The sequence below is a fragment of the Drosophila virilis genome, chromosome 4, assembly GCF_030788295.1.
Source record: "Drosophila virilis strain 15010-1051.87 chromosome 4, Dvir_AGI_RSII-ME, whole genome shotgun sequence".
Taxonomy (NCBI): Eukaryota; Metazoa; Arthropoda; class Insecta; order Diptera; family Drosophilidae; genus Drosophila; species Drosophila virilis.
The window spans coordinates 25428906-25439643 of NC_091546.1; the positions used below are offsets into that span (position 1 = coordinate 25428906).

Sequence of the window (10738 nt, forward strand, 5' to 3'; positions counted from 1 at the left end):
ACATAAATGGCGTTTTTATAATTCAATGTTTTCTTAATTTATTTACAAACTTAAACATACCTCGCAAATACAAAAAGCCAGCGACAAAATGAAGATTATTTGTTAAACAGAGCAGAAATAATCACAGCTACCGCACATCGCAAACAAACGGCTGCTCGAAGAGTCCGCTTCAATGAAGAAGCGCAGCGCCTGGGTGCAGCTGAGTTCATGCTCGTTGACCTTCTGCTGAATCAGTGCCTGCAATTGTGGCTTTTCTGCGCTATGCTCAAAGTGTACTCCGCAGTCGCATGTGTACAGCGATTTGATGCGCTGCATCGACTTTATCAAGCATACGGGACAGATTAATGAAAGGACATTGGCTTCGGCATCGAGCTCAGTGTACAGTGCTTCCAAGTGCTGCTCCTGGAGGGCATACCATTCGTTGACGTCGCTGAGGAGCTCCTCAAAGACATGCTGCTCCAATTGTAAATTCTGATCCAGCTCGTTGAGCTCTAAACGCAAAATGTCTTCCAGCTCCGACTGCAAACCAATTAGTTAAGTTAATTAATTGGTGTCTTTAGTTGTTCTAGTTACCAACTGCATTTTCCGATTGCCATCGACCTTGTCCTTCCGTGCATTTAGAATGCGTATACGACATTTCTGTTAAATAAATAAACAATTTGCATTTGTTTCCAAGTATCTCATTTTCTGGCTTGGGGCTTACCTCCCGAAGTAGTTCACGCAATTTTGGCATGCCCAAGCGTTGTTGTTTAGCCACATTTTGTGCGTGCCGTTTCTGCTCGACACTTGTATGGTAGACGGGACTGCTGGGACACTGCATTCTATTAAATTTCCAATAATACCAATAAAAATGAAGGCTAGACACAGAATGCGAAATGCGCGGGCGAGCACCACCAATCCCAGCTGTTCATTTATCGATAATTGATAACATTTGATCGAAATACAACACTATTGTAATCACGGCGCACCACAACACTGCCGCACAGGGTTGCTTTGACTATGTTTTGACATTCGGAACATGGCGTACTTCAAGCTTCCGCTCTTTCTTTCCCTTTCTTTTACCAACGTGCATAGTGTCGAGTAAAAGGTTAGTGTTACATTTTCAATTTTCCCAACGAGAACCGCTCTAAAATGTTCAAAATTTGTGCCTTAAACAGATGCCAGCCCCGGCCGCTAAGAAACCAGCAGCTAAAAAGCTGCCCGCTGTGCCGGAATCCAAGCTTAAGTTCAGCAAGAAACAAATCAGCAAGCGTGTTTCTGAGACGAAACGTCGCCTGAAGCGTGCCGCTGTCATTGCCCTGCGCAAGAAGGAGAATCTGGTGCGTGCCCAGAAATACCAAAACGAGTACATCAAGGCCGATCAGCGTGAGATTAAGCTGCGCCGCTTGGCCAAGAAGCGCAACCAATTTTACGTGCCCGCAGAGGCCAAATTGGCATTTGTCGTGCGTATCCGTGGGTAAGTGAATTTGTCACCAGTCAACCCATGTTGTTATTGTTAATGTGTCATTGTTAAATGTGCTTTGCAGTATCAACAAGGTTGCACCAAAGGTGCGTAAAGTGCTGCAGCTGTTCCGCTTGCGCCAGATCAACAATGGCGTGTTCATTAAACTGAACAAGGCCACCATCAATATGCTGCGTATTGCTGAGCCTTACATTACCTGGGGCTATCCCAATCTGAAGTCGGTGCGCGAGCTGATCTACAAGCGCGGCTTTGTCAAGCACAATCGCCAGCGTGTGCCCATCACCGATAACTTCGTTATCGAGCGCAAGCTGCGCAAGGCCCATGACATTCAGTGCGTTGAGGATCTGGTCCATGAGATCTTCACTGTGGGACCCAATTTCAAGTATGCCTCCAACTTCCTGTGGCCATTCAAACTGAACACGCCCACCGGCGGCTGGCGCAAGAAGGCCAATCACTACGTCAACGGTGGTGACTTCGGCAATCGCGAGGACAAGATCAACAGATTGCTGCGCAAGATGGTCTAAGGCAGCGTTTCGCAGTGTAATAGTTTAAAACAAAAACGGTCTGGCAACAGCGAAAGAAATAAAATTAACTCTTTTTATGAAAGTACCAAAATGCCGTTCACAAAATCCTGTGTTTTCACATTTATGGTCGACAAGCTAAAATACAAAATAAGCGAAGAGGCACAAGTAGAGACGTTCGTCTAGGCCAGGATAGCTGGGAGAGTAAACGTATATGATAAATAATGAACAGTCTTGGAGTACATTGGCATCTTCTACCACATTCATTTGTTGTATTCCCGATAATAACCGAGTGGGTTTCGTTATTTCCGTTCGCTATTCCGATTCCGGGCAAACCAATCTTCCAGCTCTGTAGCAGAAATTGGCTTTGTACTCGGTACCTTTAAAAAATTAAATCCAACACTTTTATTTTTGTTAGTTATTTTATTCTCTTCTCTTCAATACTTTGGGAGAATTCACATCTAGCGAGTACAACCGACTGTCAAATACTCTTACAGTCCGCTACATCTTAAACTCTCTCCTGCCTATCGTCCGAAAATCAGTTGAAGAACTTTTTGGCAGCTCATCAGTAATAATCTTTATTTGAAGAGAAACATTGTGGATGTACATTGAAAAACCCAACACTTTTCTTTACAGTGTAAGCAAGTGAAAAAGTAAAATACCTGGCTTATCTCTTGAGTCTGTGCGATTTCCAAACACGGTTAATGAAAACAAGTTGCAAGTAATTGAGAATTAATATATACACTAAACTTTATTTCTAATACATGTGAAAAAATTGTTAAAATGCCAGCAGTAATTGGGTCTGTTTCAAACGGCCATCTCCATTGGAATCGCCTTATCGGGATTGTAGCCAACAATTTCAAAATCCTCGTAGCAAAAGTCCTCGATATTTGTAACCTGGCGCTTAATGTTGAGCTTGGGAAAAGGCTTGGGGCTACGTTTTATCTGCTGCTGCAGCGGTTCTATATGGTTAAGATAAACGTGAGCATCGCCTATGGTGTGGATGAATTCACCGGGCTTCAGACCCGTCACATGGGCTATTAAATAAGTGAGCAGAGCATAGGAGGCAATGTTGAAGGGAACACCGAGACCCATGTCAGCGCTGCGTTGATATAGCTGGCAGGACAATTCGCCCTTGGACTGCGAGACAAAGAACTGAACCAGGCAATGGCACGGCGGTAGCGCCATTTTGGGTATATCCATCGGATTCCAGGCGGACATGATAATGCGACGATCCGAGGGATTGGTTCGTATCGTATGTATCACTTGCTGTAATTGGTCAACACCCTGGCCGGTGTAATCGTCATCGCAAGTGCGATACTCGGCGCCAAAGTGACGCCACTGGAATCCATAAACCGGACCCAGATCCCCGACAGCCCGATCGGTGTGGCCGCAGTTGTCCAGAAACTCGCGCGTGCTGTTAGCATCCCATATGTGGACTTTCTTTGCCTGCAATATCTTGGCATCGGTCTTGCCGGCAATGAACCACAGCAGTTCCTCGGCCACGCCCCGAAAGAATACACGCTTCGTGGTCAGCAGCGGAAACGATTTACGCAAATCGAACCGCATTTGGGCGCCAAAAATTGACAGTGTACCCACCCGAGTACGATCGACGCGCTTATCTCCATTCTTAATAATCCTTTCTATAAAAAGCAAATACTGCTTTTCATCCATGTTCTCACAGCTGGCAGCATCTTTGAACTGTTCTGACATCCGGCTATCCTGGTGATTCTCCTTCATGTGTTCTGACCTCTTGCTCGGCGAGATGTCCATTGCATTGCAGTCCATACGCCTTTTCAGTACGGCGGCTGAATCTTTGCTCGGAGATTCTGCATTTTTACAGGGGCTCATCATTTTCGTTAATCTACAAATAAGTTTTGATTGAATGTTATATTCGACTTTCCGCAAAGAGCTTTGCTTGGCCTTTGCCAAATTCGCGCCAAAACCCGGCGAAAAGCGCGCATAACTGAATTCAAAATACAACCCTGTGCCTTTTTTAAGACTTGCATGCGATATTGATAAATAATAACAGCAAAATTCAATAAAAATATTTTAAAGATGCATACTTGTGTTAAATATTAAAATTAAATTTAACTTTTTGCATACCTTAAATTTTCTGCCGTGTCTTGAAAAAATGTTGGTAAACATCTGTAAAATTATTTAAAAGCTAAGACTATTGAATAAACAATTGATTTAGATTTCATGGATGCTACAAAAAAAATAATAAGGACCGATGTCCAATTTTGACAATATTCTTTTGCTCGTGCAAAGTAATATCAATTGTAACTCTCAATCTAAGGGAATTCTTTGCAGTCGAACGGGTGTTTATGAACCTATCTTTTCGTACAGATCTAAAATATATATTATTTATGTAAGATATAATAACTCTTGAAAAGATATATAAAAAAGAATCAGCTGTCCATCAGATAAGTTGGTGCCTGAACGAGGTGTCACTATCGCCATGTTTTATATTCAGATAAGAATTACACGAAGAGTAGCAATTCGATAAATATATCATCGACACTATCGATAGTTTTGTATCTTCATGGTGGAGTATGCCCGACGGGATTTGAAAATCTTGACAGGCAATTTAAGCTACAATTTGCTGGAAATATTCGTTAGATACAATTTCAATCGTCAATCTCAAAAACTCTTTTTCTCATAATAATCTAGTTTCAGCGATGATTATAATAACTTCTTAAAATATTTCATTTTTAGGTTTCCTTTGCAAACTTTTGAGCAGAAGATAAAATGTCCGTATTTCTTTGTATACTTATTTGTAAGCTTGTTAATTTTCTTGTGTTTAATCTATCCTTAGGCACAAATCAAAAAAATCCAACCTTTTCAAATAATGTTTATTTTCTTGCGATTTGTATGGAATTCAGAGTTGGTCGCATTCTTAAAAATCTGTTTCAAAACAATTTCGAAATGGTCAGTAATACGCAGACAATTAACAATTGTTTGTTGGATGCCGTTTGAAATCAAATTAATGAAATGGTTAATATATATTTTTTGCCTCACAGCTGGCAGTGTTTGCAATGCATTTGATAATAGTGAAAGTTGCAAAGTATTGCAAATACTTTCACATGAAACGAATCGCGAATAAATACAAAAGCATCGAAGTAAATGTAGAAACAGCAATCCGTTTACAAAATATGCCATTTGCTGGTAAATTGTTTTCAAAACATATGTGTGGTTGTTTATAAAGCATTTTACATATGTACTTAGTTTATATGCTAACGTTATTATGCGCCATTGTCTCTGTTTTATAGATTGTGTTGATTTGTGCATTCCTCCCTACTGATGTGTTGTGGTTACATGTATATTCTGTACCAGGCGCTGACCCCAGTACTCCTCCAGATTGAATGGCTTAAAATTTTTCAATTGATTATCAGATTCGTTGCAATATATAACAGGCGTACCCTGTTCGCTAACCTGTTAGTAACCAAAGGAAATGAGAAAACATTAGCGTTAAGCACGATCGGAAAAAGTCCAGCACTTACTTTATTCCAAGCCTCGCGAATGTAACGTATTAATTCGTCGTGCTGCGATATGGGCACAGCCGACGGCTGTTGTTGTTGTTGTTGCGACACCGCTGCATACAGCACATTAGTGTTTGTTGCGGCATTATTAATGCTATTATTGGAGTATTGTGTGCTGTGCGGCGATGTGTTTGTCACGGATGCCGGAGACGGCGAAGATGACGACGACGTTGTCGATGAGTTTGCGTTATTATGGTGATGATGATTGTGTGGTCCATTGCCGCTGCCTTGGCGGCGAATATAGGGATAACGTCTGGAATAATATTAGGTTAGCCAAGTCAGTTTACCCCAACATCGCAATTATTGCATTTGTGCACATATATACACATCTACACGCACACAGCCGCAAACACTGTGTGTTTACTTTTTTTCAATTCGTATGCGTCACGAGCTATGCATAGCATAAACTCCTTGTATGTGGCGTGGAAATATCAGGCTTACCCATTGTTGCGTTCCATTATGTTTTTGTATTAATTAAAATATTGCTTTTGTTGGTTGTTTTTGTTTATCACACACGTCCCAATTCTATTATTGGGAGTATTGTGAGCTATTTTTTTTCTTTTCGTTGTTGCATTTGACAGAATTATCGATAACACAGACGGTATCGATTTCGACATACGCGTTGGCAGTGCCAAATGTCGCTAGTTAACAGCATGCTAAAATAATTTAACAGCAGTCGTTGAATAAAACCGTTATAAATGTATTATAAAAAAACGTTTGTTTCCACATTTTCATTTTACGTTTATTCTATAAAATTCATAACATATATATTTTGCTCAACTGTTAATAATAAACGTAAAAAATAGCTGCGCATATGCATAGGCATATACTTACAATATTTAAAGGAAATGTCGAGTAACCATATAAAAATGTTTTTTTTTTTTACAAAAGAATTACCATATATAAGTATATAGTTCTTACTGAGCATTCTTAAACACAACACATTGTTATTTAATCAATTATCATTTAGACAATATGATCATCTCATATGTATTTTGATAATAAAACTACTTTTGTCTTTAACAGAATAAAATGCACATTTCGAGTTTCATATTTGTCGTTAAATTTGGCAGCACCAAGGAGAGGAAGGAAGGTAGGGAGGGAGGGCACGGAAAGTATAGCAGAATTCGTTAATTACCTCTATGCCTTTGTGCTGCATTTTTAAATAATGCATTATTAATAACAGTTAGATTTGTGCTAACAGTTACAATTTGCTTAAAAACTATTTTGGCGACGCACTGTTTACGAATGAACTAAACAACAAATTTTTTATATACTTACAACATTCACACATTTTATATTAGTGCTGGAAAACGATCAAAAAGCTGAGCACTCTCGTTATCAATTGAAGTATTTCAGAGGAAGTCAATGTAATGGAAAAACTAACGTCCGATCATGTTTGAGATTGAGGACTAAAATGCTTCCACTGATCGATTTGCTTTCCAGATCCAACAGAAAGCTAACATACATGTCATGCATCGACGTTCAGATTACAAATCATCGTCGCCAATGCCCTCGAATGCCTCATTGCGCACAGATGCCGCATTCTCGTCATTGCGAAAGAATACGGCCGCAAAGGTGCGAGCCGTTGTCAGCTTGTGCTGCTGCTTGCAACGCTGGGCTAGAAACTTGACAGGCGGCGTGGTTGTCGCTGTTGCTGTTGTCGTCGAAATGCCCGAAGTGGATGTGCAGGATGAGGATGAGACGGAGCTGGGCGTCGATATGGTCGATTCCGATGCGCCTCGAGATGTGCTTGCCTCGTGCTCATCATCGCTGCCGCCGCTGATGCTGCTGTCGATGTGCAGCAGTTCATCGACCATCGCTTGCAGCGATACAGACATGAGCATTGCTTGTTGGCTGGTGATGGTTATCCAGCGCAGAGTTTGCTTGGACATTAGATACTCAAAGGATAGCTGCAGTTGCGTCGGCTGATCCCGCGATTCGTACGTATTGTGCATGGCGCTGACCCGCCAGCAGCGCATGCGTGTGACCCTAAACTTTGTTTCGTAAATTTTAGTGCCACGCGCCGTACGCAAGCTGAGCTCCCGATTGCCTATGGTCACCAATGCCGTGGTGTCCACTTCCGGATAGTCCACTTGTGCGGCGCCGAACTGTAGACAGCCATAGGAGGGCAACTGACGCACAAGCTCCAAATATTGCAAGGGTCGAGCCTGCATCTGCAGGCTGCACAGCTGACGTCGCATTTCGGGCGTACAAATAACCCACTCGCGGGCCACATCCGCCAGAGTTTGATGGTAAAGTAAGTTGAGCGCCACACTGTTGCTCAGCAACTTCGCATCCCAGCGCGCGTTCCAGTAGCAGGTGCGCAAGAGCAATTGACAGGGCTGCGCATGCAAGCGCGTGATAAAGGGCGACTCAAAGTCCATCAGGCGGCGCAGCAGCAGCACAGCGGGCGGATCATCTGGCGAGGAGGAAGGCCCGTCGCCCGAGCCCACCTTCCGCATGAGATATAAACAAAAATATTGCATTAGCTCGACGGGCAGCTGCAGCATGCGACACACGCACTGCAGCAAAGCGCTAGCATTCTGCTGCACATGACAATTGACCAGCAACTGTACGCCTCCACCTTCCGATCCCGCTGCGCTGCCACTATAAACCTCCACCTGTAGCTGCTGCTGTTCATCTTCTCGGCTCACCGTGCACTCGGCCAGCGCCGTTTCCAATTGGGCGCGCTGCAGAAACTGCTGCAAATAGGAAAGGCGTGCGATACGCGCATCCTGTCCAATGATCTGCAAATAGTGCTCAAGAGCAGCGCGCCGCGTCTCCAGCTGACTGTTGCTTAAAGGCAGCAGCCGCTTGGGTGGAAATGGTGGCAGGGCGGCGTCTGTGCAACGCCTACGCAGCTGTTCGTGCAGTGCGTGCAGCTGCTTGTAGCGCAGGCAGCAGTGATAGTTGCCATTGATATAGATGTTGTACACCGTGTATGTGGGCGAGCCACCGCTTCCGTCCGCATATTGTTCCTGTGTGTCTGGTATTGAAAAATGCATTTTGTTGTAGTTGTCGCTGTCGCTGGTGTCGTTGTTGTGGAACGCTGCTGCTGCGTTTATTATTTCATTGCGTTTCACTTGTGCGTCATTGACGTCTTTTGCCTTTTGTCGGCTGATTAGTCACTATGTTTTTATTTGTACATGTATTAATTTATTTAATTAAAGAAATTGCGATTGTGAGTTTTTTTCACCTACACGCTAGAGGTGAGCAACTCACTTTGGCACTATCGATTTCTAAGTATATGTTTATCTATCGATATTTAATGCTAGCCCAAGAAACGCTATTGAGATGGGTAAAAATTAAATTATTTTAAAATTTCATACAATTTGAATATTTAAATCCTGACTCACTACAATAATTAAATGTCTGTAAAAATTGGCTGTTCATCCTACATATGTATATTTTTGAATTATTTATAAACATACGAAAGAAGGCCTATCGATAAATTGAGCAGATTCTTAACTAAAACAATCGAGTGGTTCGAATTTAAACTTAGGTCCTTAATGGATTTGCGTTTTAAGCTGGCGCCGGATAAAAATGAATATGGGTTAATTTTAGTTTATGTTTAAAATGTTACACGGGTATTAACACCGCCTCGTCTTTAATAGCAGTTAAGTTTTTCCCAGCTGAATGAGCAGCTGATCCACCAGAAACAGCTGACTGCTATCCCATTAGGCAAAACGTGGACGCCACATAAGCCACACACGTATGTATATGAATATATACAATAACTACGAGTACGCAATATAAATTTATGAATGGAGTTGCCAAAACAAAGGCCACACCATGACATTGGAGCCCTCTTCGCAGACGCGCAGGACTTTGTACGCATCAGTGCTCCCATGGTCAGATACAGTAAGCTAGAATTTAGAAGATTGCTTCGTCAGAATGGAGTGCAATTGGCCTTTACACCTATGATGATTTCCGATTCGGTAAATAACAGCGAAAAGGCTAGGCAAAATGAGTTTACCACTGGCCCGGATGACCAGCCGCTCATCGCACAGTTTGCCGCCAAGGATGCAATGGAATTTGTCACATCTGCGCAGCTCGTTTATCCTTATGTGGATGGTGTCGATCTTAACTGTGGCTGCCCACAAGGTTGGGCCATTTCCAAGGGCTATGGCTGTGGTCTGCTGCGCCAGCCAGAGCAAGTTCGGGATATTGTCCAATGCTTGCGGCGAACGTTGCCAACGGATTTTAGCGTCTCGGTCAAGATGCGTTTGTTGCAAAGCAGCGACAGCCAGACATCATTGCAAAGAACGATCCAGCTGGCACAGCAACTGGAGCACTGTGGTGTCACATTCTTGACGCTGCATGGACGTACGCCGTCACAGAAGCATTCCAAGGACACGCTTAACGTTGCGGCCATGGCAGATGTGTGCCAATCGCTGCAGATTCCGCTAATAGTCAATGGTAATGTGGAAAGCTTTCAAGATGCCTGCGAATTGCATGCCAGGACACATGCAGCGGGCGTTATGGCTGCACGTGGTTTACTCGCCAATCCGGCGCTTTTCAACAGCGACTATCCGCAGGCCACAACGACTCCCAAGGCCTGTGTGCAGCAGTGGCTGGACATCGCCCAGTCGGCTGGTGACCACTTGCAGTTTCAGTGCTTCCATCACCATTTAAGCTTCATGTGTAGCAGCGAAATGAAACGTGCATTGCGTGTCCAGTTCAATAGTCTGAGCAGCAAATCGCAAGTGCTGCAGTTTCTGTCCGAGCACTATGATTTGCGTCCAAATGCCAACAGTTCAGCGCAGCCGGCTACCTACACAAATTGTACGTACTCCCATTTCACACCGCCCAAACATGCCCGGCACCTGGCTGCCGAGGCGGAGGAAAGCTGTTGGAACTCGGAGAGCGATGGAAAATATTTTACTGAGTTTAAAACCCAGCAACAATCCCGCGAGAAGTTGGAGGATCTCGACCTGGGTGGTCTGTTTGCAGACGAAGACTGATGTTTGAAAAATAAATAAGCTAGTAATAAGGTTACTTGTGACATTTACTGTTTTCAAACTAAAGAAACTATTATTTTCAATTGTGCTGTAAATTGTTATTTTCGCCGATTCTAACAGAGTTTCTTAACAGCGCACTGTTAGAGCTTGGTGGCGCACGTTGCCATACAGCGTATGTAAATTTCCATGCTTCCATTTAAGTTTTTTGTACGCTGCAGTTTTCTCCTGCCGTTACTCAACTCCTTAATC

General features: G+C 43.1%; 6 protein-coding genes across 6 annotated transcripts; 2 read left to right on the forward strand and 4 right to left on the reverse strand.

Moving 5' to 3' along the window:
• Positions 1–30: 30 nt before the first annotated feature.
• Positions 31–922, reverse strand: Ripalpha (RPA-interacting protein alpha). The gene is made up of 3 exons (XM_002057690.4): positions 704–922; positions 574–639; positions 31–519 (listed from the first exon to the last, which is right to left on the reverse strand). The coding sequence occupies exons 1-3, from the start codon at positions 818–820 to the stop codon at positions 103–105; spliced, it is 600 nt and encodes a 199-aa protein (XP_002057726.1). The 5' UTR covers positions 821–922; the 3' UTR covers positions 31–102.
• Positions 923–968: 46 nt separating this feature from the next.
• RpL7 (ribosomal protein L7) lies at positions 969–2091 on the forward strand. The gene is made up of 3 exons (XM_002057689.4): positions 969–1087; positions 1158–1456; positions 1527–2091. The coding sequence occupies exons 2-3, from the start codon at positions 1158–1160 to the stop codon at positions 1984–1986; spliced, it is 759 nt and encodes a 252-aa protein (XP_002057725.1). The 5' UTR covers positions 969–1087; the 3' UTR covers positions 1987–2091.
• A 614-nt stretch (positions 2092–2705) lies between these two features.
• Ts (Thymidylate synthase) lies at positions 2706–4345 on the reverse strand. The gene is made up of 2 exons (XM_002057688.4): positions 4090–4345; positions 2706–3847 (listed from the first exon to the last, which is right to left on the reverse strand). Exon 2 carries the CDS (start codon positions 3835–3837, stop codon positions 2791–2793), a length of 1047 nt encoding a protein of 348 aa, XP_002057724.1. The 5' UTR covers positions 3838–3847; positions 4090–4345; the 3' UTR covers positions 2706–2790.
• Positions 4346–4940: 595 nt separating this feature from the next.
• On the reverse strand, positions 4941–6126 carry LOC6634122 (uncharacterized). Its single transcript, XM_002057687.4, has 3 exons — positions 5967–6126; positions 5487–5778; positions 4941–5418 (listed from the first exon to the last, which is right to left on the reverse strand). Exons 1-3 carry the CDS (start codon positions 5981–5983, stop codon positions 5281–5283), a joined length of 447 nt encoding a protein of 148 aa, XP_002057723.1. The 5' UTR covers positions 5984–6126; the 3' UTR covers positions 4941–5280.
• Positions 6127–6434: 308 nt separating this feature from the next.
• Snx17 (sorting nexin 17) lies at positions 6435–8759 on the reverse strand. Its single transcript, XM_002057686.4, has one exon. It carries the CDS (start codon positions 8531–8533, stop codon positions 7016–7018), a length of 1518 nt encoding a protein of 505 aa, XP_002057722.3. The 5' UTR covers positions 8534–8759; the 3' UTR covers positions 6435–7015.
• Positions 8760–9008: 249 nt separating this feature from the next.
• On the forward strand, positions 9009–10572 carry Dus4 (Dihydrouridine synthase 4). Its single transcript, XM_002057685.4, has one exon. The coding sequence runs from the start codon at positions 9293–9295 to the stop codon at positions 10490–10492; it is 1200 nt and encodes a 399-aa protein (XP_002057721.1). The 5' UTR covers positions 9009–9292; the 3' UTR covers positions 10493–10572.
• The last annotated feature ends 166 nt before the right edge of the window (positions 10573–10738 follow it).

Excerpts from the sequence above, each read along its gene's own strand:
- Ripalpha (XM_002057690.4), bottom strand. The coding sequence starts at position 820 with ATGCAGTGTCCCAGCAGTCCCGTCTACCATACAAGTGTCGAGCAGAAA. Across the intron at positions 640-703 it reads TGCGTGAACTACTTCGGGAG|AAATGTCGTATACGCATTCT; the intron begins GTAAGCCCCAAG and ends TTTATTTAACAG. Across the intron at positions 520-573 it reads GCAATCGGAAAATGCAGTTG|TCGGAGCTGGAAGACATTTT; the intron begins GTAACTAGAACA and ends ATTGGTTTGCAG.
- RpL7 (XM_002057689.4), top strand. The coding sequence starts at position 1,158 with ATGCCAGCCCCGGCCGCTAAGAAACCAGCAGCTAAAAAGCTGCCCGCT. Across the intron at positions 1,457-1,526 it reads TTTGTCGTGCGTATCCGTGG|TATCAACAAGGTTGCACCAA; the intron begins GTAAGTGAATTT and ends TGTGCTTTGCAG.
- Ts (XM_002057688.4), bottom strand. The coding sequence starts at position 3,837 with ATGATGAGCCCCTGTAAAAATGCAGAATCTCCGAGCAAAGATTCAGCC.
- LOC6634122 (XM_002057687.4), bottom strand. Across the intron at positions 5,419-5,486 it reads TTCGCGAGGCTTGGAATAAA|GTTAGCGAACAGGGTACGCC; the intron begins GTAAGTGCTGGA and ends GGTTACTAACAG.
- Snx17 (XM_002057686.4), bottom strand. The coding sequence starts at position 8,533 with ATGCATTTTTCAATACCAGACACACAGGAACAATATGCGGACGGAAGC.
- Dus4 (XM_002057685.4), top strand. The coding sequence starts at position 9,293 with ATGGAGTTGCCAAAACAAAGGCCACACCATGACATTGGAGCCCTCTTC.